This window comes from Trichomycterus rosablanca, chromosome 19 (genome assembly GCF_030014385.1).
Source record: "Trichomycterus rosablanca isolate fTriRos1 chromosome 19, fTriRos1.hap1, whole genome shotgun sequence".
In the NCBI taxonomy this organism is placed as follows: Eukaryota; Metazoa; Chordata; class Actinopteri; order Siluriformes; family Trichomycteridae; genus Trichomycterus; species Trichomycterus rosablanca.
The window spans coordinates 1156331-1175999 of NC_086006.1; the positions used below are offsets into that span (position 1 = coordinate 1156331).

The 19669-nt window shown below is 38.5% G+C and overlaps 1 protein-coding gene across 2 annotated transcripts; it reads left to right on the forward strand.

Moving 5' to 3' along the window:
• Positions 1-180: 180 nt before the first annotated feature.
• On the forward strand, positions 181-19501 carry LOC134333378 (NACHT, LRR and PYD domains-containing protein 3-like). Of its 2 annotated transcripts, none has more exons than XM_063015340.1 (15): positions 181-227; positions 939-1011; positions 1198-1402; positions 2152-3925; positions 4215-4388; positions 5031-5207; positions 6429-6605; positions 6695-6814; positions 7280-7453; positions 8381-8557; positions 9813-9989; positions 13075-13251; positions 14622-14798; positions 15842-16018; positions 17264-17444. In XM_063015340.1, exons 1-15 carry the CDS (start codon positions 187-189, stop codon positions 17442-17444), a joined length of 3981 nt encoding a protein of 1326 aa, XP_062871410.1. In that variant the 5' UTR covers positions 181-186. The 2 variants fall into 2 exon arrangements, with proteins under 2 accessions (XP_062871410.1, XP_062871409.1); XM_063015339.1 differs by lacking the exon at positions 181-227 and adding an exon at positions 18077-19501 and having other exon boundaries at positions 919-1011; positions 17264-17440.
• The last annotated feature ends 168 nt before the right edge of the window (positions 19502-19669 follow it).

Here is a 19669-nt window from a genome sequence, read left to right on the forward strand (position 1 = left end):
AGAATCCAGCTGTGTGTCCATGAAGAGTGACAAGTCAATGGACAAACCAATAGTCTTCGGGTATGAATTGTTGAGAATGTAACTGTAAACTGTACGTGAGGAATGGTAATGTCACTAACGTTTACTTTCTGTATGTCTTTATATAACAGAGAGAGATCAGATTCACCAGAATCCAGCTGTGTGTTCATGAAGAGTGAGTGGTCAGTGGATGAACCATTAGACTTTAGGTATGGATCGTGTAGGGAATGTGATTGTAAACATTCAAAAAGAATAGAATAAAGAACTGGTAATATCACCAACATCTGCCTTCTATACAGCTTTATGTAACAGAGAAAGATCAGATTCACCAGAATCCAGCTGTGTGTCCATGAAGAGTGAGTGGTCAGTGGATGAACCAATAGTTTTCATGTATGGATCATGTAGGGAATTTGATTTTTAGAGAATTTAATATTTAGAGAATGGAAAAAAGAACTGATATGTGCAAAATCGTCTGGCAATGCTGTAGTTCTATTAATAAATTACATCCCAGATGTTATGCATTTTCTAAATCTCAAAAAATAATATATGAGACTTTACAGATTTGGTGCCAAACTATAAGGAGTATTTAAATCAGTTTGGCTAGGGGTCAACAATCAAAAAGTCTTTAACATCAGCTGTTTGGCTTACAGCTTTAATACATGAGTGGAAAAAATGTGTAGTTAAGCTTTTATAACACATGCAAAAGGTGGATTTGCTCCAAGGTGGGAATGAATGTGTGAGTGTGTGGAACTTTTCCCTAACCACAGTGTTTCCTGGTAGGCTTCAAACCACCATCACCCTTAGGATAAAAAAGGTTCCTCAGAATAAATGAATATAATAATAATTGTAATGATAATAAATGAGTATTATTTTCGTAACTTGTGTTAATTGTGTTTCATGTTTATCTGCACTCCCCAAAGAGAACCAGACAAAATGAAGCAAAAGTCAGAGGGAACAAATAAAGGAGAAGATAAGTTATTGATCATATTTCAGGTATGTGTGCATGTGTGTGTCTCATTACAGTTTTCCCCATTTATACACACACAAACCTATACACGCAATTCTGAGAAGTAGCTCATGTATCAGCTGTGAGACACAAACAGTGGTGTGATGCTTTAGTGCTTCACAATAAGATGAAATTAATTACTTTTGTATTTTCCTGTTTTGTGTGTTTATCAGGAGCTGGAGAAGAAATTCATCGTTCTGATGAAAAATGAGTTACAGAAGTTTAAGAAGTTACTTAGTCCAGATTACCCAGCATGTTTTGAGAGAGAGGTGGAGGATAAGGAGGATCAGAGTGATGTCAGAGATGGGATGCTGAAGATCACTCTGCACATCCTGAAGAACATGAACCAGATTAATCTCGCTAACAATCTTCTTAAAAGTAATATCACCAGTTCTTTCCTTTTTCAAACATTTGGATATTTTAATGCTAGTTTAGGTGTTCAACAGTTGAGTTTCTTCACACCAAACTCATCAAGCCATGTCTTTGTGCACAGTCATGTAAGAGCCATAATCCACAAATGTAGAAAGTGGTAAACAATGCAGAACTTTTTAATGAGTGGCAGGCCTACCATTTTTTTTAAATAAAGTGTTTTACCCTCTTTTCACCCAAAAAAGTGGCAAGTCATGATAAATCGGGTTGAATTTCTTTTTTTAAATAGGTGATAAATGTTTGGAATAAATCTTTATCTTTAAAAATGGGATGATTTAAAACCTTGTGTTGCCTTTGTTTGTATTAAATTGTATTACATTTTGTTGTGAGATTTAAAACATTTAAATGGGACAAATTTGTGAAAATAGAACAAAATTGAAAAGGGAGCAAAAACTTGCGGGCAAAAATCCAAATGCTGACAGATTAAAAATCTACAGGATAGTTGTAACTTAAGAGTAAAAAGACTTGCTGTCATGCTACACATATGCAGATTTGTACAACGTTTACATTTAATTTACCTCTGAGAAATAATCGGAACATCTGCTCAGTTTATTGCTGTTGTCCAGAGTAGTTAAATGGAAGTGGAACAGTGAAACAAGTGGTAATAAGGTCACGTGTGTTTTTGTTCATAATGATAATCACAGACGTTTAATATTTTATTTGTTGAGACTAATCAGTAAAATATGTCTCTTTTTTAGAGTTTTCGTTTGCTTCTAAAAAATTAAGAAGGAAACTAAAGGACAAATTTCAGAAAATTCATGAGGGAATCTCAGGGCTTGGAACTACAAGCCTTCTGAATGAGATCTACACCGATCTGTACATCACAGAGGGAGAAAGTGGAGATGTTAATGATGAACATGAGGTGAGACAGATCGAGTCAGCATCCAGAAGATCAGGAACACCTGAGAAACCCATCAAATGCAACGATCTGTTCAAGGAGGAATCCATCAGAACTGTGCTGACTAAAGGAATTGCTGGAATTGGAAAAACCGTCTCTGTACAGAAGGTTGTTTTGGATTGGGCTGAAGGAAATGCAAACCAGGATGTTTCCTTCATGTTTCCACTTCCTTTCAGGGAGCTGAATCTGATGAAAGAGAAAAAGTTCAGCCTGATGGAGCTTCTTCATTTCTTTTTCCCACAAACAATGAATTTAAAACCAGAACATTTGTATAATTTTAAGATCTTGTTTATCTTTGACGGCCTGGATGAGTGTCGACTTCCTCTAGATTTCCAGAACAATGTGATCTTGTCTGATGTAACAGAATCAGCCTCAGTAGATGTGCTGCTAACAAACCTCATCAAGGGGAACCTGCTTTCTTCTGCTCTTCTCTGGATAACCACTCGACCAGCAGCAGCCAATCAGATCCCTCCTGAGTGTGTAGACCAGGTAACGGAGGTACGAGGATTTAGTGACCCTCAGAAGGAGGAATACTTCAGGAAGAGGATCAGTGATGAGAATCTGGCCAACAGAATCATCACACACATGAAGTCATCAAGAAGTCTCTACATCATGTGTCACATTCCGGTTTTCTGCTGGATTTCAGCCTCTGTTCTAGAGAGAATGTTGAGTGAAGCTGAGAGTTTAGAGGTGCCAAGAACTCTGACTCAAATGTTCACCCACTTCCTGATCTTTCAGATTAAACACAGAAACCAAAAATACGACAGAAAGTCTGAAATTGATCCAGAACGTACAAGACGAACTATTCAGGCTCTGGGAAAACTGGCTTTCCAACAGCTGGAAAAAGGAAACCTGATCTTTTATGAGGAAGATCTAAGAGAGTGTGGCATCGATGTGATTGATGTGTCAGTGTACTCAGGAGTCTGCAACCAGATCTTCAGAGAGGAGTTTGGTCTGCACTTGGGGAAAGTCTTCAGCTTTGTTCATCTGAGCGTTCAGGAGTTTCTTGCTGCTTTATATGCATTTCTAACTTTTATCTTGAACAACACTGATGTGCTGCAGGAACAAACTACAGGTTTTTTCAGTTTCTTTACAAAATCAACAATGTCAGATTTCCTTAAGCGTGCAGTGAACAAGGCCTTACAGAGTGATAATGGACACCTGGATCTTTTCCTTCGCTTCCTTCTGGGTCTCTCACTGGAATCCAATCAAAATCTCTTACGAGAACTTCTGCCACAGACAGGAAGCAGGACTCACAGAAAAGAGGAAACAGTGAGGTACATCAAGGAGAGGATCGAGGAGAATCTCTCTCCAGAGAAGTCCATCAATCTGTTCCACTGTCTGAATGAAATGAATGATCATTCTCTAGTGCAGGAAATTCAAACTTACCTGAACAGAAGAGCTGATCATGGTCTCAGTGGAGCCAGTCTTTCTCCTGCTCAGTGGTCAGCTCTGGCGTTTGTGTTGCTGAACTCTGATGAGGAGCTGGACGAGTTTGATTTAAGTGAATATAACAGATCAGATGAATGTCTTGTAAGAATGCTGCCAGTGATAAAAGCATCCAGAAAAGCAACGTGAGTATTTTTACTAGAACTAACATGATGTTATTTATTGGCTGTAATGTCAAACGCAGGAACAAGTTTTACTTTTTGTATGAGTTTGCAGTACAGTAATCACAGTAAGGTTGGCAAATTATTCATGTTTTTTTTTCTGAGAAATAGCAGTAAAATATTTTGAAACTAACAGGTATAAATAACATAAAAACAAGATTTTATGTTTATGAATTAATTTCCAGTAGTTTATTTATATTCAGTATGTTTGCGTGCATTTACACTACAAAATCTGGTGTATGATCTTTTTCAGGTTGAGTTACTGTAATCTGACAGATGAAAGTTGTGAAGCTCTGTCCTCAGTTCTCAGTTCAGAATCATCCAGACTGACAGAACTGATCCTGAATAACAATAACCTGCAGGATTCAGGAGTGAAGAAGCTCTGTGCTGGACTGAGGAATCCACACTGTAACCTGGAGATACTGAGGTAACAATATTGTGTGTGTGTGTGTGTGTGTGTGTGTGTGTGAGTGTGTGTATGTGAGTGTGTGTGATTGTGTGTGTAATATTGTTTGTGAGTGGGTGGGTGTGATTATATGTGTTTGTGTGTGATTGTGTGCGTAATATACATACATTTTTCATTAGGAAACAGGTCTGCACTGCAGGCAGGCCAGTCAAGCAAACAAATTCTGTGTGTTTGACACTTTGGTCCTGTTGAACAGTCTCTCACTCTTTCTCAACACCTTTTTCCTTAACTACTAAGTCACCTGTTTACACATCATCAGTATCTAAACATTTCCTTCTGAACCAGCCACATGCCAAGGCAGATTTAAACACCAGTGGGAAAGATGTTCTGTCATTCTGTGGTGTCATGATGTCAGGAACTGGACTCGGTGATGTTACTTTGTTGTACATGCATCTGAGCTCTCTACAGCAGTGTTACAGTTTGTTTATGTAGCAGAATAACACTGAGACCTGGGTACAACATTATACAATGTTCTACACCACCAAAGTTGATGTATGTATGGTTTTGACCCACTAGAAGATCCACAACAGTTCAAAAAGTCACAGAAATAGAACAAAATTGCCGTCACACATTTCTCTTGTACTTGTATTTTTCTCTCTGCAGGTTGGGTTGGTGCAGGATTACAGCTGCAGGTTTTACTGATCTGGTTTCAGCTCTGATATTAAATCCATCATCACACCTGAGAGAGCTGAACCTGAACTACAATCAACCAGGAGATTTAGGAATGAAGCAAATACAAGATCTACTGAAGGATCCAAACTGTATACTGGAGAAACTAGAGTGAGTTTATAGTTAAACCTTGTTTTACACAGGATGCTAAACAATTTATGCACTGCTGGTAGCTGCTTTGAATCAATGTCTTAAATTATCATGCTGTGCAGCAAATTCCTGCCATGTGGCCAGTGTTTCCAGGTGAACTGGAACCACACTGACCAGGATAAAAGCAGCAGTAAAAACAGAAACAGAATGAGCTTTTTCATTGTCAAACAAAACTGTTACAGTTGTTAAAAGTATGATTTTATTTTCTGGCTTAGAAATATACAAATAGCTACACCTGATATTTAGTTAAAACCTCTTTATAAATAAATACTTCGCTCTTTTTATCTCCATCGCTCACTTTTGATAGTCATCAACAAGCTTCTGACCACTCAGGTTGGATCTTTGACTATTATAGCTGGTAAAATAGTTAATAGTTAATGCTTAGGTAATCTTCCTTCATTATTATTCTGTTCATTTAATAGAACAGTTCCAGAGCTCACCTGCAGTATGTGAAAATAATAAAAATAAACCACAGGAGCCACTTTTTGAGGTCTGTTTTAAACCACACACATAAAGAGTATGTACTTTGTTGCACAACAAATGCTGTTTCTAATATTCTGACACTAGTTAGTGCAAAGTATGTAAATGTAATATGCTTACATGTTAGCAACTAGCTCAAATCTTCAGTTACATCATTAAATTCTGGTTTTACGCAGATAATGTTTGTGTAATTTAAACATGCAGCTAGTGGCATTAAACCAGGAGAAATTACTTGAAACTGTACCATTGCTTTCCTAATTTGAATCAGTATTCAGTAGAACATTAGCATAGAGCAGGAAGAGTGGGGCTAATTATCATAGCCCGCTTTAGCAGCAGGTAAATGTGCTTTATGACTTCATAATTCTCTAATGATTTATACATCAGAAGTAATTAGCACATAAATTTGGTTTCCCTATTTCCACCTCCACCTGCACACACTGACACACACACACACACACACACACACACACACACACATCCAGTGCTTCCATCTCATGTTAGTTTATTTCAAATGTATCTGGTGAGTCTGACTGCTGTTGTCTAGTAACTATTAGGATCAAGCTGCTTTCATTTATGTAAGAATGAATTATACTGAGATTTTTTTTTTAGTTCAGAAGCAATTTAACATATAAAAGGTTATATTTTAAATGTTTATATTTTTGGATTTATGTATTGAACTGTGATAATTTTTTCTCTCTGCAGGTTGGAATGGTGCTGGATTACAGGTTCAGGTTTTACTGATCTGGTTTCAGCTCTGATATTAAATCCATCATCACACCTGAGAGAGCTGAACCTGAACCACAATCATCCAGGAGATTCAGGAGTGAAGAAACTTCAAGATCTACTGAAGGATCCAAACTGTAAACTGGAGAAATTACAGTGAGTTATTAACTTTCTTTTGCCCTGCTTCTGTACACGAGAGGTTTAACACACTAAATGCTTAAAATGTGTTTTTGTGTCTTTTGCAGGTTTTGTGACCTCTCAGAACTAAAGAATTTGGATTTAAGATGGAAACACATTGGAGATCCAGGAGTGAAGCTGCTTTCTGATCTACTGAAGGATCCAAACTGTAAAGCGGAGAAACTCTGGTGAGTCACTTTTTAGATAATTATTATTAAACTTATTTTTATAAATGTTTAATAATCTTTGTTTTATATAAAATCTTGTTTATGTATAGAATTCTAAACACTAATAAGTTGTTAATTTTGTAAAGGTGTGTGAGGTAGAATCACTTTGATTATGGATTAGTTGTGAATAACTTCCTTGGTCTCATAATGTAAATAGTTCTTTAAAGATAAGAGGAAGCAAGAAAAGAGAAAATTATTGTGAAAAAACAAATCTAAGAAGAAACAATCTAAGAAGTCTCCTTTTGTATAAAGGGGAGAAAGAAAATTTAGTGTGTGTGTCGTGTGTTTCTCCATTTTGTTTAAAAAACTGAAAAACATGGGCCTAACAGAAATCCAAAAGAAGAAAAGGAGAAGCAAATTCATATTTTTATTTTCATTTGCTTAACATGTAAATTGGGCTGCTGACAAAAATTGTTTCTATTTCAGGTTGTATAAGTGTGATCTGACAGATGAAAGTTGTGAAGTTCTGTCCTCAGTTCTCAGTTCAGAATCATCCAGACTGACAGAACTGAACCTGAATGACAATAACCTGCAGGATTCAGGAGTGAAGAAGCTCTGTGCTGGACTGCAGGATCCACACTGTAACCTGGAGATACTGGGGTAACATCATCATCATCAATTATCACACATACACACACACACACACACACACACACACAGATACAAACACACACAGACACCAGAGATGGACACTTAAGTCGCACACATCACTTACACGTACACTTCAGCCTTGACTGGCATCTCGTCTATACTGACTGTTGAAAAATAACGTCTTTCCATTATCTTTAGGGCAAATAGTGTGAAAATTAGAGTATTTATTTGTGTGTAAACACTTTAGTTTGCTGATTTAGGACACAGCCCCTTTTCTTGTTTTGCATTACCACATCCGGCTAGCTTGAGTGTGATGTCTGTGTCAAGTAAAACAAAGCAGTGTAGCCTGGCTTTTTTGCATAGAATAAATGTTAAGTTTTTTCTTTGTGTAATAGAGAGATTTCTTCATGCAGGGACAGACTGCATACACACACACACACACACACACACACTGTGAACACACTACACACACACACATTGTACAACTCTCTGTACACACACAAACACACACACACACTCCAAACTACTCCAAACACTACAGTGAGCTACACACACGTACACACACACACACTCCAGAAAAGAAGCATCATGCCACCACTGGGGCCAAAAACACCACAGCATCAGCCAGGTTCCCAAGAAAAGATAAAGAGTCCCGGCTTTCACAGTTAACAGAAAAACAGACGGTTTCAGTACAAGATGAGTGAACTTTTAAGTACTGAGTAACGTACCAGTTTGTAACGTACCCGTTTGTGAAATCAATTAATCAAACAACAATAACAACAATAAATTCAAAATAATGATCAGAATTATTATTATTATTATAATAATGAAAAAAATGTATAAAAGAAAATAGATCAGTTTCAGAACTGTGTGTCAGTGTGAGGAAGTTTTGTGTGTAGATGTTTCTATGGTGATGAATTGATTTTCTCTCTGCAGGTTGGAGAGCTGCAGTATTACAGCTGCAGGTTTTACTGATCTGGTTTCAGCTCTGATATTAAATCCATCATCACACCTGAGAGAGCTGAACCTGAACTACAATCAACCAGGAGATTCAGGAGTGAAGAAACTTCAACATCTACTGAAGGATCCAAACTGTAAACTGGAGAAACTACAGTGAGTTACACACACACACACACACACACACACACACACACACACACACACACACACACTGTACACTAACACACACACTAACACACACACACACACACACTGTACACTAACACACACACTAACACACACACAAACTGTACACACACACACACACACACACACACACTGCACACACAGACACACTGCCTTTAAACGAATGACTTTTGGATCCTGTACACCACCAAGCATCAGAAAGACAAACTAACCCGACACACTGCTGCCACATTTAAAATTCCAGCACAGTTTAGAATTTTGCACTCATTTAAACACCTTTTAAACAAATTGACGTGAACATTCGGTACTAATAACATTTACAGGCTGAAGGTTGATATGTAGAGGACTTACTGTAGTGTAGAAATGAAACTGGTTGTCTCAATATAATAATCTGCTCCGACTAACTGCAACAACCAAGTTCTCAGAAAATATCACAGGGAACCAGAACAAGCTGAGAACGGTGTTGTGCCGAATTCCCACTTCCCGGCAAAATCCGACTCCCATTCGCCTGCCAACATCATACTCCCCCCATGATCTCAGCAATGCACAGTCTGAATCACATCTAATTTTTTTTCTAGCATGTCTTGGCATGTATTTTGTGTATTAAAACCTACGTTCAACAGGGAGGATTCTATTTGGGGCAGTATGATTTCAGCAGGTGTCATAATAACACTGCCAAAATCATACAACCCAAATACCCCCCCACCCCAATTGAATTTAGATACATGCTATAGTGTAATCCACAAACGAAGATGGGCATAAATATGACAGCTTTAAAATACTCCTTCTGACTAGGTAAAAGCTGCTGACATTTCCACCCATATTAATCTAAAATAATCATTACTACAATTGTTGTTAGTTATAATTATTATATATAATTAAAATAATCATTACTACAACTGTTGTTAGTACCATGTTTAATTATAGCCAACTTTTTTATGAAGTACAGTGTACCTTCATTTTTCTGAACAAGACGAGTGAACTTTTACTGAGTAACGTACCAGTTTGTAACAGAGTGGAATTAATCAACGATAACAACAACCTTAATAATAATAATTATGACCATAATAATCAGAATTATTATTACTATAATAATTAAGAAATTTATTGAAGAAAATATTTCAGTTTCAGAACTGTGTGAGTGTGTGTGTGTGTGTAGATGTGTGTGTGTGTGTGTGTGTGTGTGTGTTTCTATGGTGATGAACTGATTTTCTCTCTGCAGGTTGGAGAGCTGCAGGATTACAGCTGCAGGTTTTACTGATCTGGTTTCAGCTCTGATATTAAATCCATCATCACACCTGAGAGAGCTGAACCTGAACCTCAATCAACCAGGAGATTCAGGAGTGAAGCAGCTCTGTCGTCTACTAAAGGATTCCAACTGTAAACTGAGGAAACTAGAGTGAGTTACACACACACACACTCTCTGTACACACATACACACACACACACACACACACACTAACGCACACACTAACGTACACACTATAACACACTCCAAACCTTTCCAGACTGTAAACTGAAGACACTACAGTGCGTTACACACACACATTGTGTGTGTTACTGTGTGTGTGTGTGATTGTTTATGTGTGTGTACTATGTGTGTACTATAAGTGTGTGTGTGTGTATAAATGCTTATATACACATGATCAAAACGTGTTAATAAATAAATACAGCGGTACCTCGTAACTCAATGCCCCCGTAAACCCGAAATATTTGAAACTCGACGCACTTCGGGGAAAAATCTGTACCCTTAAACTCGACATGTTCAGCCCTAATTTTATTATTTTATTTCATTTAAAATTAACAATAAACAGCCACTTTGTTCAGCGCTCTACTTGAGCGGTGCAGTGAAACGTCATCAGAGTGCGAATACGAACGAGACAAATAACAATCATTTACATTTTCAGCATTTAGCAGATGCTTTTATCCAAAGCGACTTACAGTGTATCACAAAAGTGAGTACACCCCTCACATTTCTGCAGATATTTAAGTATATCTTTTCATGGGACAACACTGACAAAATGACACTTTGACACAATAAAAAGTAGTCTGTGTGCAGCTTATATAACAGTGTAAATTTATTCTTCCCTCAAAATAACTCAATATACAGCCATTAATGTCTAAACCACCGGCAACAAAAGTGAGTACACCCCTAAGAGACTACACCCCTAAATGTCCAAATTGAGCACTGCTTGTCATTTTTCCTCCAAAATGTCATGTGATTTGTTAGTGTTACTAGGTCTCAGGTGTGCATAGGGAGCAGGTGTGTTCAATTTAATAGTACAGCTCTCACACTCTCTCATACTGGTCACTGAAAGTTCCAACATGGCACCTCATGGCAAAGAACTCTCTGAGGATCTTAAAAGACGAATTGTTGCGCTACATGAAGATGGCCAAGGCTACAAGAAGATTGCCAACACCCTGAAACTGAGCTGCAGCACAGTGGCCAAGATCATCCAGCGTTTTAAAAGAGCAGGGTCCACTCAGAACAGACCTCGCGTTGGTCGTCCAAATAAGCTGAGTGCACGTGCTCAGCGTCACATCTAACTGCTGTCTTTGATAGATAGGTGCAGGAGTGCTGTCAGCATTGCTGCAGAGATTGAAAAGGTGGGGGGTCAGCCTGTCAGTGCTCAGACCAAACGCCGCACACTACATCAAATTGGTCTGCATGGCTGTCACCCCAGAAGGAAGCCTTTTCTGAAGTCTCTACACAAGAAAGCCCGCAAACAGTTTGCTGAAGACATGTCAACAAAGGACATGGATTACTGGAACCATGTCCTATGGTCTGATGAGACCAAGATTAATTTGTTTGGTTCAGATGGTCTCAAGCATGTGTGGCGGCAATCAGGTGAGGAGTACAAAGATAAGTGTGTCATGCCTACAGTCAAGCATGGTGGTGGGAATGCCATGGTCTGGGGCTGCATGAGTGCAGCAGGTGTTGGGGAGTTACATTTCATTGAGGGACACATGAACTCCAATATGTACTGTGAAATACTGAAGCAGAGCATGATCCCCTCCCTCCGGAAACTGGGTCGCAGGGCAGTGTTCCAGCATGATAATGACCCCAAACACACCTCTAAGACGACCACTGCTTTATTGAAGAGGCTGAGGGTAAAGGTGATGGACTGGCCAAGCATGTCTCCAGACCTAAACCCAATAGAACATCTTTGGGGCATCCTTAAGCGGAAGGTGGAAGAGCGCAAAGTCTCGAATATCCGCCAGCTCCGTGATGTCGTCATGGAGGAGTGGAAAAGCATTCCAGTGGCAACCTGTGAAGCTCTGGTAAACTACATGCCCAGGAGAGTTAAGGCAGTTCTGGGAAATAATGGTGGCCACACAAAATATTGACACTTCAGGAACTTTCACTAAGGGGTGTACTCACTTTTGTTGCTGGTGGTTTAGACATTAATGGCTGTATATTGAGTTATTTTGAGGGAAGAATAAATTTACACTGTTATATAAGCTGCACACAGACTACTTTTCATTGTGTCAAAGTGTCATTTTGTCAGTGTTGTCCCATGAAAAGATATACTTAAATATCTGCAGAAATGTGAGGGGTGTACTCACTTTTGTGATACACTGTACATTATACAGTCTAAGCAATTGAGGGTTAAGGACCTTGCTCAAGAGCCCAACAGTGGCAACCTGGCAGTGGTAAATTTGAACTAGCAACATTCTGTTTACTAGCCCAGTACTCTAACTGTTAGGCTACAATTGCCCAATCAAATCCACTCTGTGTTTAGCTGTACACGATTTTCCTCCCTGTTTCACTTTTAAACTTGTGTTATAGCTCGAGCTTCTGAGAAATGGTGAGAATCAGGATCAGCTTCTCTCAGAGTCTAAAACGCTTCTAGTTGAAAATAAAGCTTAACGTGGTTTAATGTAGTAAAAGAAGGAGACAGGAGCACTAAACTTCTCTTCATTATTACTGCTCATAAGTTCCTCCACTAATCACATTCCTCACTCGCTGTTTTACTACAGTAAGTCTATATAAACACACAAATTCAATACAAAAATAGTTAAAATAAAGTTATTTTGTCACTTTTTGTGTGAATGCGCTGGTACTGAGCAGAATACGGTATTCCAAGAGTGAGCATCCACGATTAAGAATCATAAGGAGACAATAAAGAAGTAAAACTAAAGTGCAGCTTTTGTTGTATTTTACTGATGTTTAACTGTTAGTAATTGTATTTCAGTGTGTTTATATTATATTTGTGTTTAAGTGTCAAAAACAACCTCATTATTTTACATGAGTCTAAAACATCTGCAGTTCCACGGGACCATGGATGCATTAACAGAAAAAAATCCTTGAAACATCTTTTAAAGTCAACACCAGTCCCAGAACCAATTAGCATTGAGTTTCAAGGTACCACTGTACAAATAATTTATGTCGTATTAGCAAATTTTCAAATATTTTCAGTGTGTGTGTGTGTGTGTGTGTGTTTAGATGTTTCTATGGTGATGAATTGATTTTCTCTCTGCAGGTTGATGGGCTGCTGTATTACAGCTGCAGGTTTTACTGATCTGGTTTCAGCTCTGATATTAAATCCATCATCACACCTGAGAGAGCTGAACCTGAACCACAATCAACCAGGAGATTCAGGAGTGAAGGAACTTCAACATCTACTGAAGCATCCAAACTGTAAACTGGAGAAACTAGAGTGAGTTGTGTGTGATTCTGTATGTAACTGTGTGTGTGAATTTGTGTGTGACATTTTGTGAATGTGAGTGTGTTTAATTGTGTGTGTGATTGGTTAAGTGTGTGCTTGTTTGTTTGTTTGTTTATTAGGATTTTAACGTCATGTTTTACACTTTTGGTATCTTCACATAAGATTCAGTTCACAAGGTTATATCGAACACAGTCATGGACAATTCAGTGTCTCCAATTCACCTCACTTGCATGTTTTTGGACTGTGGGAGGAAACCGGAGCTCCCGGAGTAAAACCCACGCAGACACGGGGAGAACATGCAAACTCCACACAGAAAGGACCCAGACCGCCCTACCTGGGGATCGAACCCAGGACCTTCTTGCTGTGAGGCGACAGTGCTACCCACTTAGCCACCGTGCCGCCCTGTTAAGTGTGTGTACTGTCCCAAAGTAAAAAAAAAAATGTTTATTTCATATGTTAGTATATTTTCAAATATTTTTTATCCTTCCGTCCCAGTGTTTACGTCATGGCTACTTGCTTGATCTAGAGTCTAGACTGTAGTCTAAAGACTTGTGACTTGACTTGGACTTGTATTTTGTGACTTGTGAACAACACACACACACACACACACACACACACACACACACACAAACACACACACACTGTACACACAGACACACTGCCTTTAAACGAATGACTTTTGGATCCTGTACACCACCAAGCAGTCAGAAGGACAAACTAACCCGACACACTGCTGCCACATTTAAAATTCCAGCACAGTTTAGAATTTTGCACTTATTTAAACAGCTTTTAAACAAATGAACATGAACATTTGGTACTAATAAAATTTACAGGCTGAAGGTTGATATGTAGAGGACTTACTGTAGTGTAGAAATGAAAACTGGTTGTCTCAATATAATAATCTGCTCCGACTGCCTGCAACAACCAAGTAGCAGAGGGAACCAGAACAAGCTGAGAACAGCAATAAAAATGAACTGGATTCGCTCTTGGGCTTGATCCTTAAATGGAGTCTGCATCAGAAAAGGAGCATCATGCCACCGTTGGGTCCCAAAAGCACCACGACATCAGCCAGGTTCCCAAGAAAAGATAAAAAGTCCCGGCTTTTACAGCTGACAGAAACACAAGCGGTTTTAGTACAAGACGAGTAAACTTTAAGTGAAATCAATTAATCAAACAACAATAACAACAACAATAACAGTAACAACCTCAATAATAATAATAATAATCATGACAATGATAATCAGAATTATTATCATTACAAAAATGAAGAAATTGAAAAGAAAACAGTTTATTTTCAGAACTGTGTGTGAGTGTGTGTGTGTAGATGTTTCTATGGTGATGAATTGATTTTCTCTCTGCAGGTTGGCTGACTGCAGGATTACAGCTGCAGGTTTTACTGATCTGGTTTCAGCTCTGATATTAAATCCATCATCACACCTGAGAGAGCTGAACCTGAACTACAATCAACCAGGAGATTCAGGAGTGAAGAAACTTCAACATCTACTGAAACATCCAAACTGTAAACTGGAGAAACTACAGTGAGTTACACACACACACACACACACATTGTGTGTATGTGACTGTGTGTGTGTGTGTGTGTGTGTGTGTGTGTGTGTGTGTGTGTATAATTGTATTTATAAAACGGATAGTTCTGGTCCTAAAATCTGATTGGCTGAGCCACGTTCGAAGCCGTTGTAAAATCCCCGATAAACGCACACCTATGACCACCTCACATCATTCCATATTAATACGCCACTGAAAAGAAAGAGTGAATGTTATGTTCACCCTCATGTTGCCTAGCAACACTGTTAACGAACTACCTGGGGTCGCAGAAGAATGCTTTTTGTAAGTGTTTTTGTAAATAAAAACATTTATTTATTGAACATTGTTGTATTTTATTATATTTTATGTTGACCGCCGTTTTATAAAAGCAATAAGCCACTCAAGACCGTGCGTTACTGCTATGATTTTATCACGGGGAAAGACGTTTTAGGGACTCCGCTTCCTGCCGTGCCAAAACAACCTTCCCCGTGATAAAATCGCAGTAACGCACGTCTCTGGTGGCTTATTGCTTTAATATACATATTATTAAAAAGCATAAATAAATATAAACAAATAATTTATCTTTTATTGGTCAGACTTGACCTGGACTTGTATTTTGTGACTTGTGAACCACACACACATATACTGACACACACACACACAGATCTGTAGGACTCCTGCTAAAGATGCCTGTTTAGCCAAAATCTATGAAGGTCTTCAACAATATCCCATTCACATATACACACATCTAGAATGTGATGCTCAAGTTCTCATAAAAATGAACTGCGGTACTTAGTAACAAACAAATTTGTAACAGAGTGGAATACAAACAACAACCCGAAAACAAGATCTGTAATTATAATATAAAAAATAATAATCAGAATAATAATCAAAATTATTATTATAATAAAATGAAGAAATGTATTAAAGAAAATAGATCAGTTTCAGAACTGTGTGTCAGTGTGTGTGAGTGAGTGAGTGTGTGTGTGTGAGTGTGTGTAGATGTTTCTATGGTGATGAATTGATTTTCTCTCTGCAGGTTGGAATGGTGCAGGATTACAGCTGCAGGTTTTACTGATCTGGTTTCAGCTCTGATATTAAATCCATCATCACACCTGAGAGAGCTGAACCTGAACTACAATCAACCAGGAGATTCAGGAGTGAAGAAACTTCAAGATCTACTGAAGGATCCAAACTGTAAACTGGAGAAACTAGAGTGAGTTACACACACACACACACACACACACACACACACACACACACACACACACACACACACACTGTACACACACACACACACACGCACTATACACACACACTGTGTGTAACTCACACTATTTTTTATCCCCCCTCTCTAAGTCAGACTTGTGACTTTAACTTGTATTTTGTGATTTGTGAACAACACACACACACACACACACACACACACACACATACACACAATGCCTCCCAATGGATTGACACCTTGTCCTGCCTGTGCTTAGTGTTTCTGGTTGAACTGGACCAACTGTGATCTTGAGTAGGATAAGGTGGTGGTAAAAATGATATAAAAAACTGAATTAACCTGAATGAACATTCAGGATCTCTAGGACTCTTGCCAAAGATGGCTGCTTAGGTCTTCAATGGTTCTTATAACATTTACAGGCTAAGGGTTGATACGTGAAGGACTTACTGTAGTGTAGAAATGAAAACTGATTGTCTCAGTATAACAATCTGCTCCGACTTCCTGCAACAACCAACAACCAAGTTCTTAGAAAATACCAGAGGGAACCAGAACAAGCTCAGAACAGCAATAAAAATGAACTGGATTCGGGCGCCCAGGTGGCGTGGTGGGATAATCTGCTAGTACACCAGCAGTGGAGTCTGAATTCCCAACTTCAAACCTCAGCTCTGCTACCAGCCGGCTGGGCACCCTCTATTGGGCATTTATGGCAATGCTTGCGGCCATTAAGTCTGCCAGCTGGGTAAAAGACCGGACTGAATGTGGGTGTGGTCTTCAATGCTGTGTAAGGACCTTGTTAGCAGCCCAAGGCACCTGCACAGAAAGTAAAGGAGCATGGGGTTTCATGCACAAATTCAACAAAGGTGTGGGTGAATAAGCGGTCGCTGCGCACATGTCAGAAGGGAAAAATACCCTCTGATGCAGTCTCCAGCAGCAGAAGATGAACTGACTATGCTAAACTGGGAGCAAAGGGAAACAAAGAGTAAACAAAATAGTACGAAAATGATCTGGTGCAGATCGCTCTTTGGGGTCTGCTCCTGAAAGGGGCGTCATGCCACCTCTGGGTTTCAAAAGCACCACAACATCAGCCAAGAACAAATAAGATGAAGGTACAGAAATAAAAAAATCCTGGCTTTCACAGCCGATGAAAAAACAGACTGAGACTGAATGAGGTTAATAATAATGTGTGTGTGTGTGTGTAGATGTTTCTATACTGATTTACTAATTTTCTCTCTGCAGGTTGGAGCGCTGCAGTATTACAGCTGCAGGTTTTACTGATCTGGTTTCAGCTCTGATATTAAATCCATCATCACACCTGAGAGAGCTGAACCTGAACTACAATCAACCAGGAGATTCAGGAGTGAAGAAACTTCAACATCTACTGAAGCATCCAAACTGTAAACTGGAGAAACTAGAGTGAGTTACACACACACACACACACACACACTCCAAACCTATTCTGACTGTTTGGTTACACTCATGACAGGAACGGTAGTTTATCTTCACACAAGATTCATCAGTTCACAAGGTTATATCGAACACAGTAATGGACAATTTAGTGTCTCCAATTCACCTCACTTGCATGTTTTTGGACTGTGGGAGGAAACCGGAGCTCCCGGAGTAAAACCCACGCAGACACGGGGAGAACATGCAAACTCCACACAGAAAGGACCCAGACCGCCCCACCTGGGGATCGAACCCAGGACCTTCTTGCTGTGAGGCGACAGTGCTACCCACTTAGCCACCGTGCCGCCCCTATTCTGACTGTAAAGTGAGTCACTAACACACACATTTCTCTGTACACACACAGTGTATACACACATACACACACTAATTGTGTGTGATTGTGTGTACATGTGCGTGTGTGTGAATTTGTGTGTGATTGTGCATCTTTTGATTAATTAAAAATTAACAAAACTTTTTGACCAGCAGTGCCCAGACAAAATGTTTGTGTTTCAGATTATGGTTTGTAGATTAAAACTGACTATTTGGAAAAATCTTTGCAAAAATGACTGCATAATTTTTAGTTTTTATTCTTTCTTTTCTCTGCAGGTTGAAGTTGTGCAGCATTACAGATGAAGATAAAAAACATCTGGATTCAGCTCTAAAATCAAATCCATCATCACAACTAAGAGAGCTGAATCTATGAGAATAAAGTAAACTAAACTTCAAACTACAGCGAGTTTTACACTTCCTGTCGTGTATGTGAGCTAGTGTGATAGAAGTGTATTGTTTATTCAATAATAAATAATAATAATAACACACTTGCATGTAGGACAGTAACTGGCACAAGTACAAAAATTCAAATAAAAGTTTAGAAAAGGAATAAAAAGAAATGTTTGATTAAAAATGAATAAATGAATGAATACACAGAATTTTTTTTTATTTAAGCTCATCATGCTGTTTAAGAAAACTCGTTTTTGTGTAGGAGGAAACTGAACTCCATGTAGGACAGGGGTGTCCAAACTGTTCTTGTTGGGGGCTGAATTTAGAAACAAATGCAATGACGGGCCACGGATTGTGCAATAAAGTAAATAGAACAGTAATAGATCTGTTCTGTTGGTAAAAATGACACATCTTTTTGTGTCGGTAAATCAACCGTTTACTGATTAATTAAACATGCACACTTCCCTCTGAAATCATTTTTATAATCTGCACTCGTTTCTACCATGAAGCTCAGGAACATTAATGTAGGTGTAACGTCGTTACCAGTTTATGAGAAAAGGAGATGTGGAGCATTTAAGATGTAGAAGTAGGAATTACTTTTCTAGACCTTAGACCAGTGGGACAGCTTTCATTTAATTTCTAAAATACCTTACGGGTCGTTTCTGAAAGGGTAAAGGGCCACAAATGGCCCAGGAGTCGTAGTTTGAACACCCTTGATGTAGGAGGAAAAGTGACTACAGTTCTAACAGTGTTTTAAAGACTTGTGGTTTTAACTGATATGCAAGACAGACAGTCTGTAAAAGCTGTTTCACTTTTTGAGTGATTTTTACATTTATTTTTTATTTACAAAATAACAGATGTTGTATAAATTGTCTCTGATTTCTCACCAGTACATGATTTCACATTTTTGTTTTAGATAAAAATGCCTGCTGCAAGTATTTTAATAATTTTATGAGCACTTGCTTTGGCCTTGTTATGTAATAATTGACAAAAATATATTAATACCTTCTACTATTTTTATTAAATTATAGACAGAGAATTTATGTATAAAAGAGTGGACCCATGTACAACAAGGTGAACAAAACCCCGAATTTGGCAACCAATCATGTAGCTCCAGTGACATAAACCAGGCGAGGTGTATAGCGCCAGCGCCCTCTGCTGTCTAAAGTGAACATCGATTCATTTTACATGTCAGATCGATTTGAATCGTGGAATTTTTTAATCGGTTATCATCTGTATTGTGGTGAATTGTTACAGCCCTACTCCTTATACTGGTAAATAATAGAATAAATGTCAAGATGGGAACTAAAAGCTTTTTTTGTAAAAGTTATTTCTATTTTGTACATTATGTTTTCTTTTTTACCTTTGTTATTTGGTACTGGTGTAAACTGGTAGTTGTAACAGCATTTCACTGCTAGTTATATCATGTATGAGCTGTATGTGACAAATAAAACTTCAAACTTGAACTAAAAGAAAAAA

Bases quoted from the DNA above. Each gene is read 5' to 3' on its own strand.
- LOC134333378 (XM_063015339.1), top strand. From the start codon at position 952: ATGAAGCAAAAGTCAGAGGGAACAAATAAAGGAGAAGATAAGTTATTG. The intron at 6,815-7,279 runs GTGAGTCACTTT...TTTCTATTTCAG, and splicing joins TGTAAAGCGGAGAAACTCTG to GTTGTATAAGTGTGATCTGA. The intron at 8,558-9,812 runs GTGAGTTACACA...TTCTCTCTGCAG, and splicing joins TGTAAACTGGAGAAACTACA to GTTGGAGAGCTGCAGGATTA.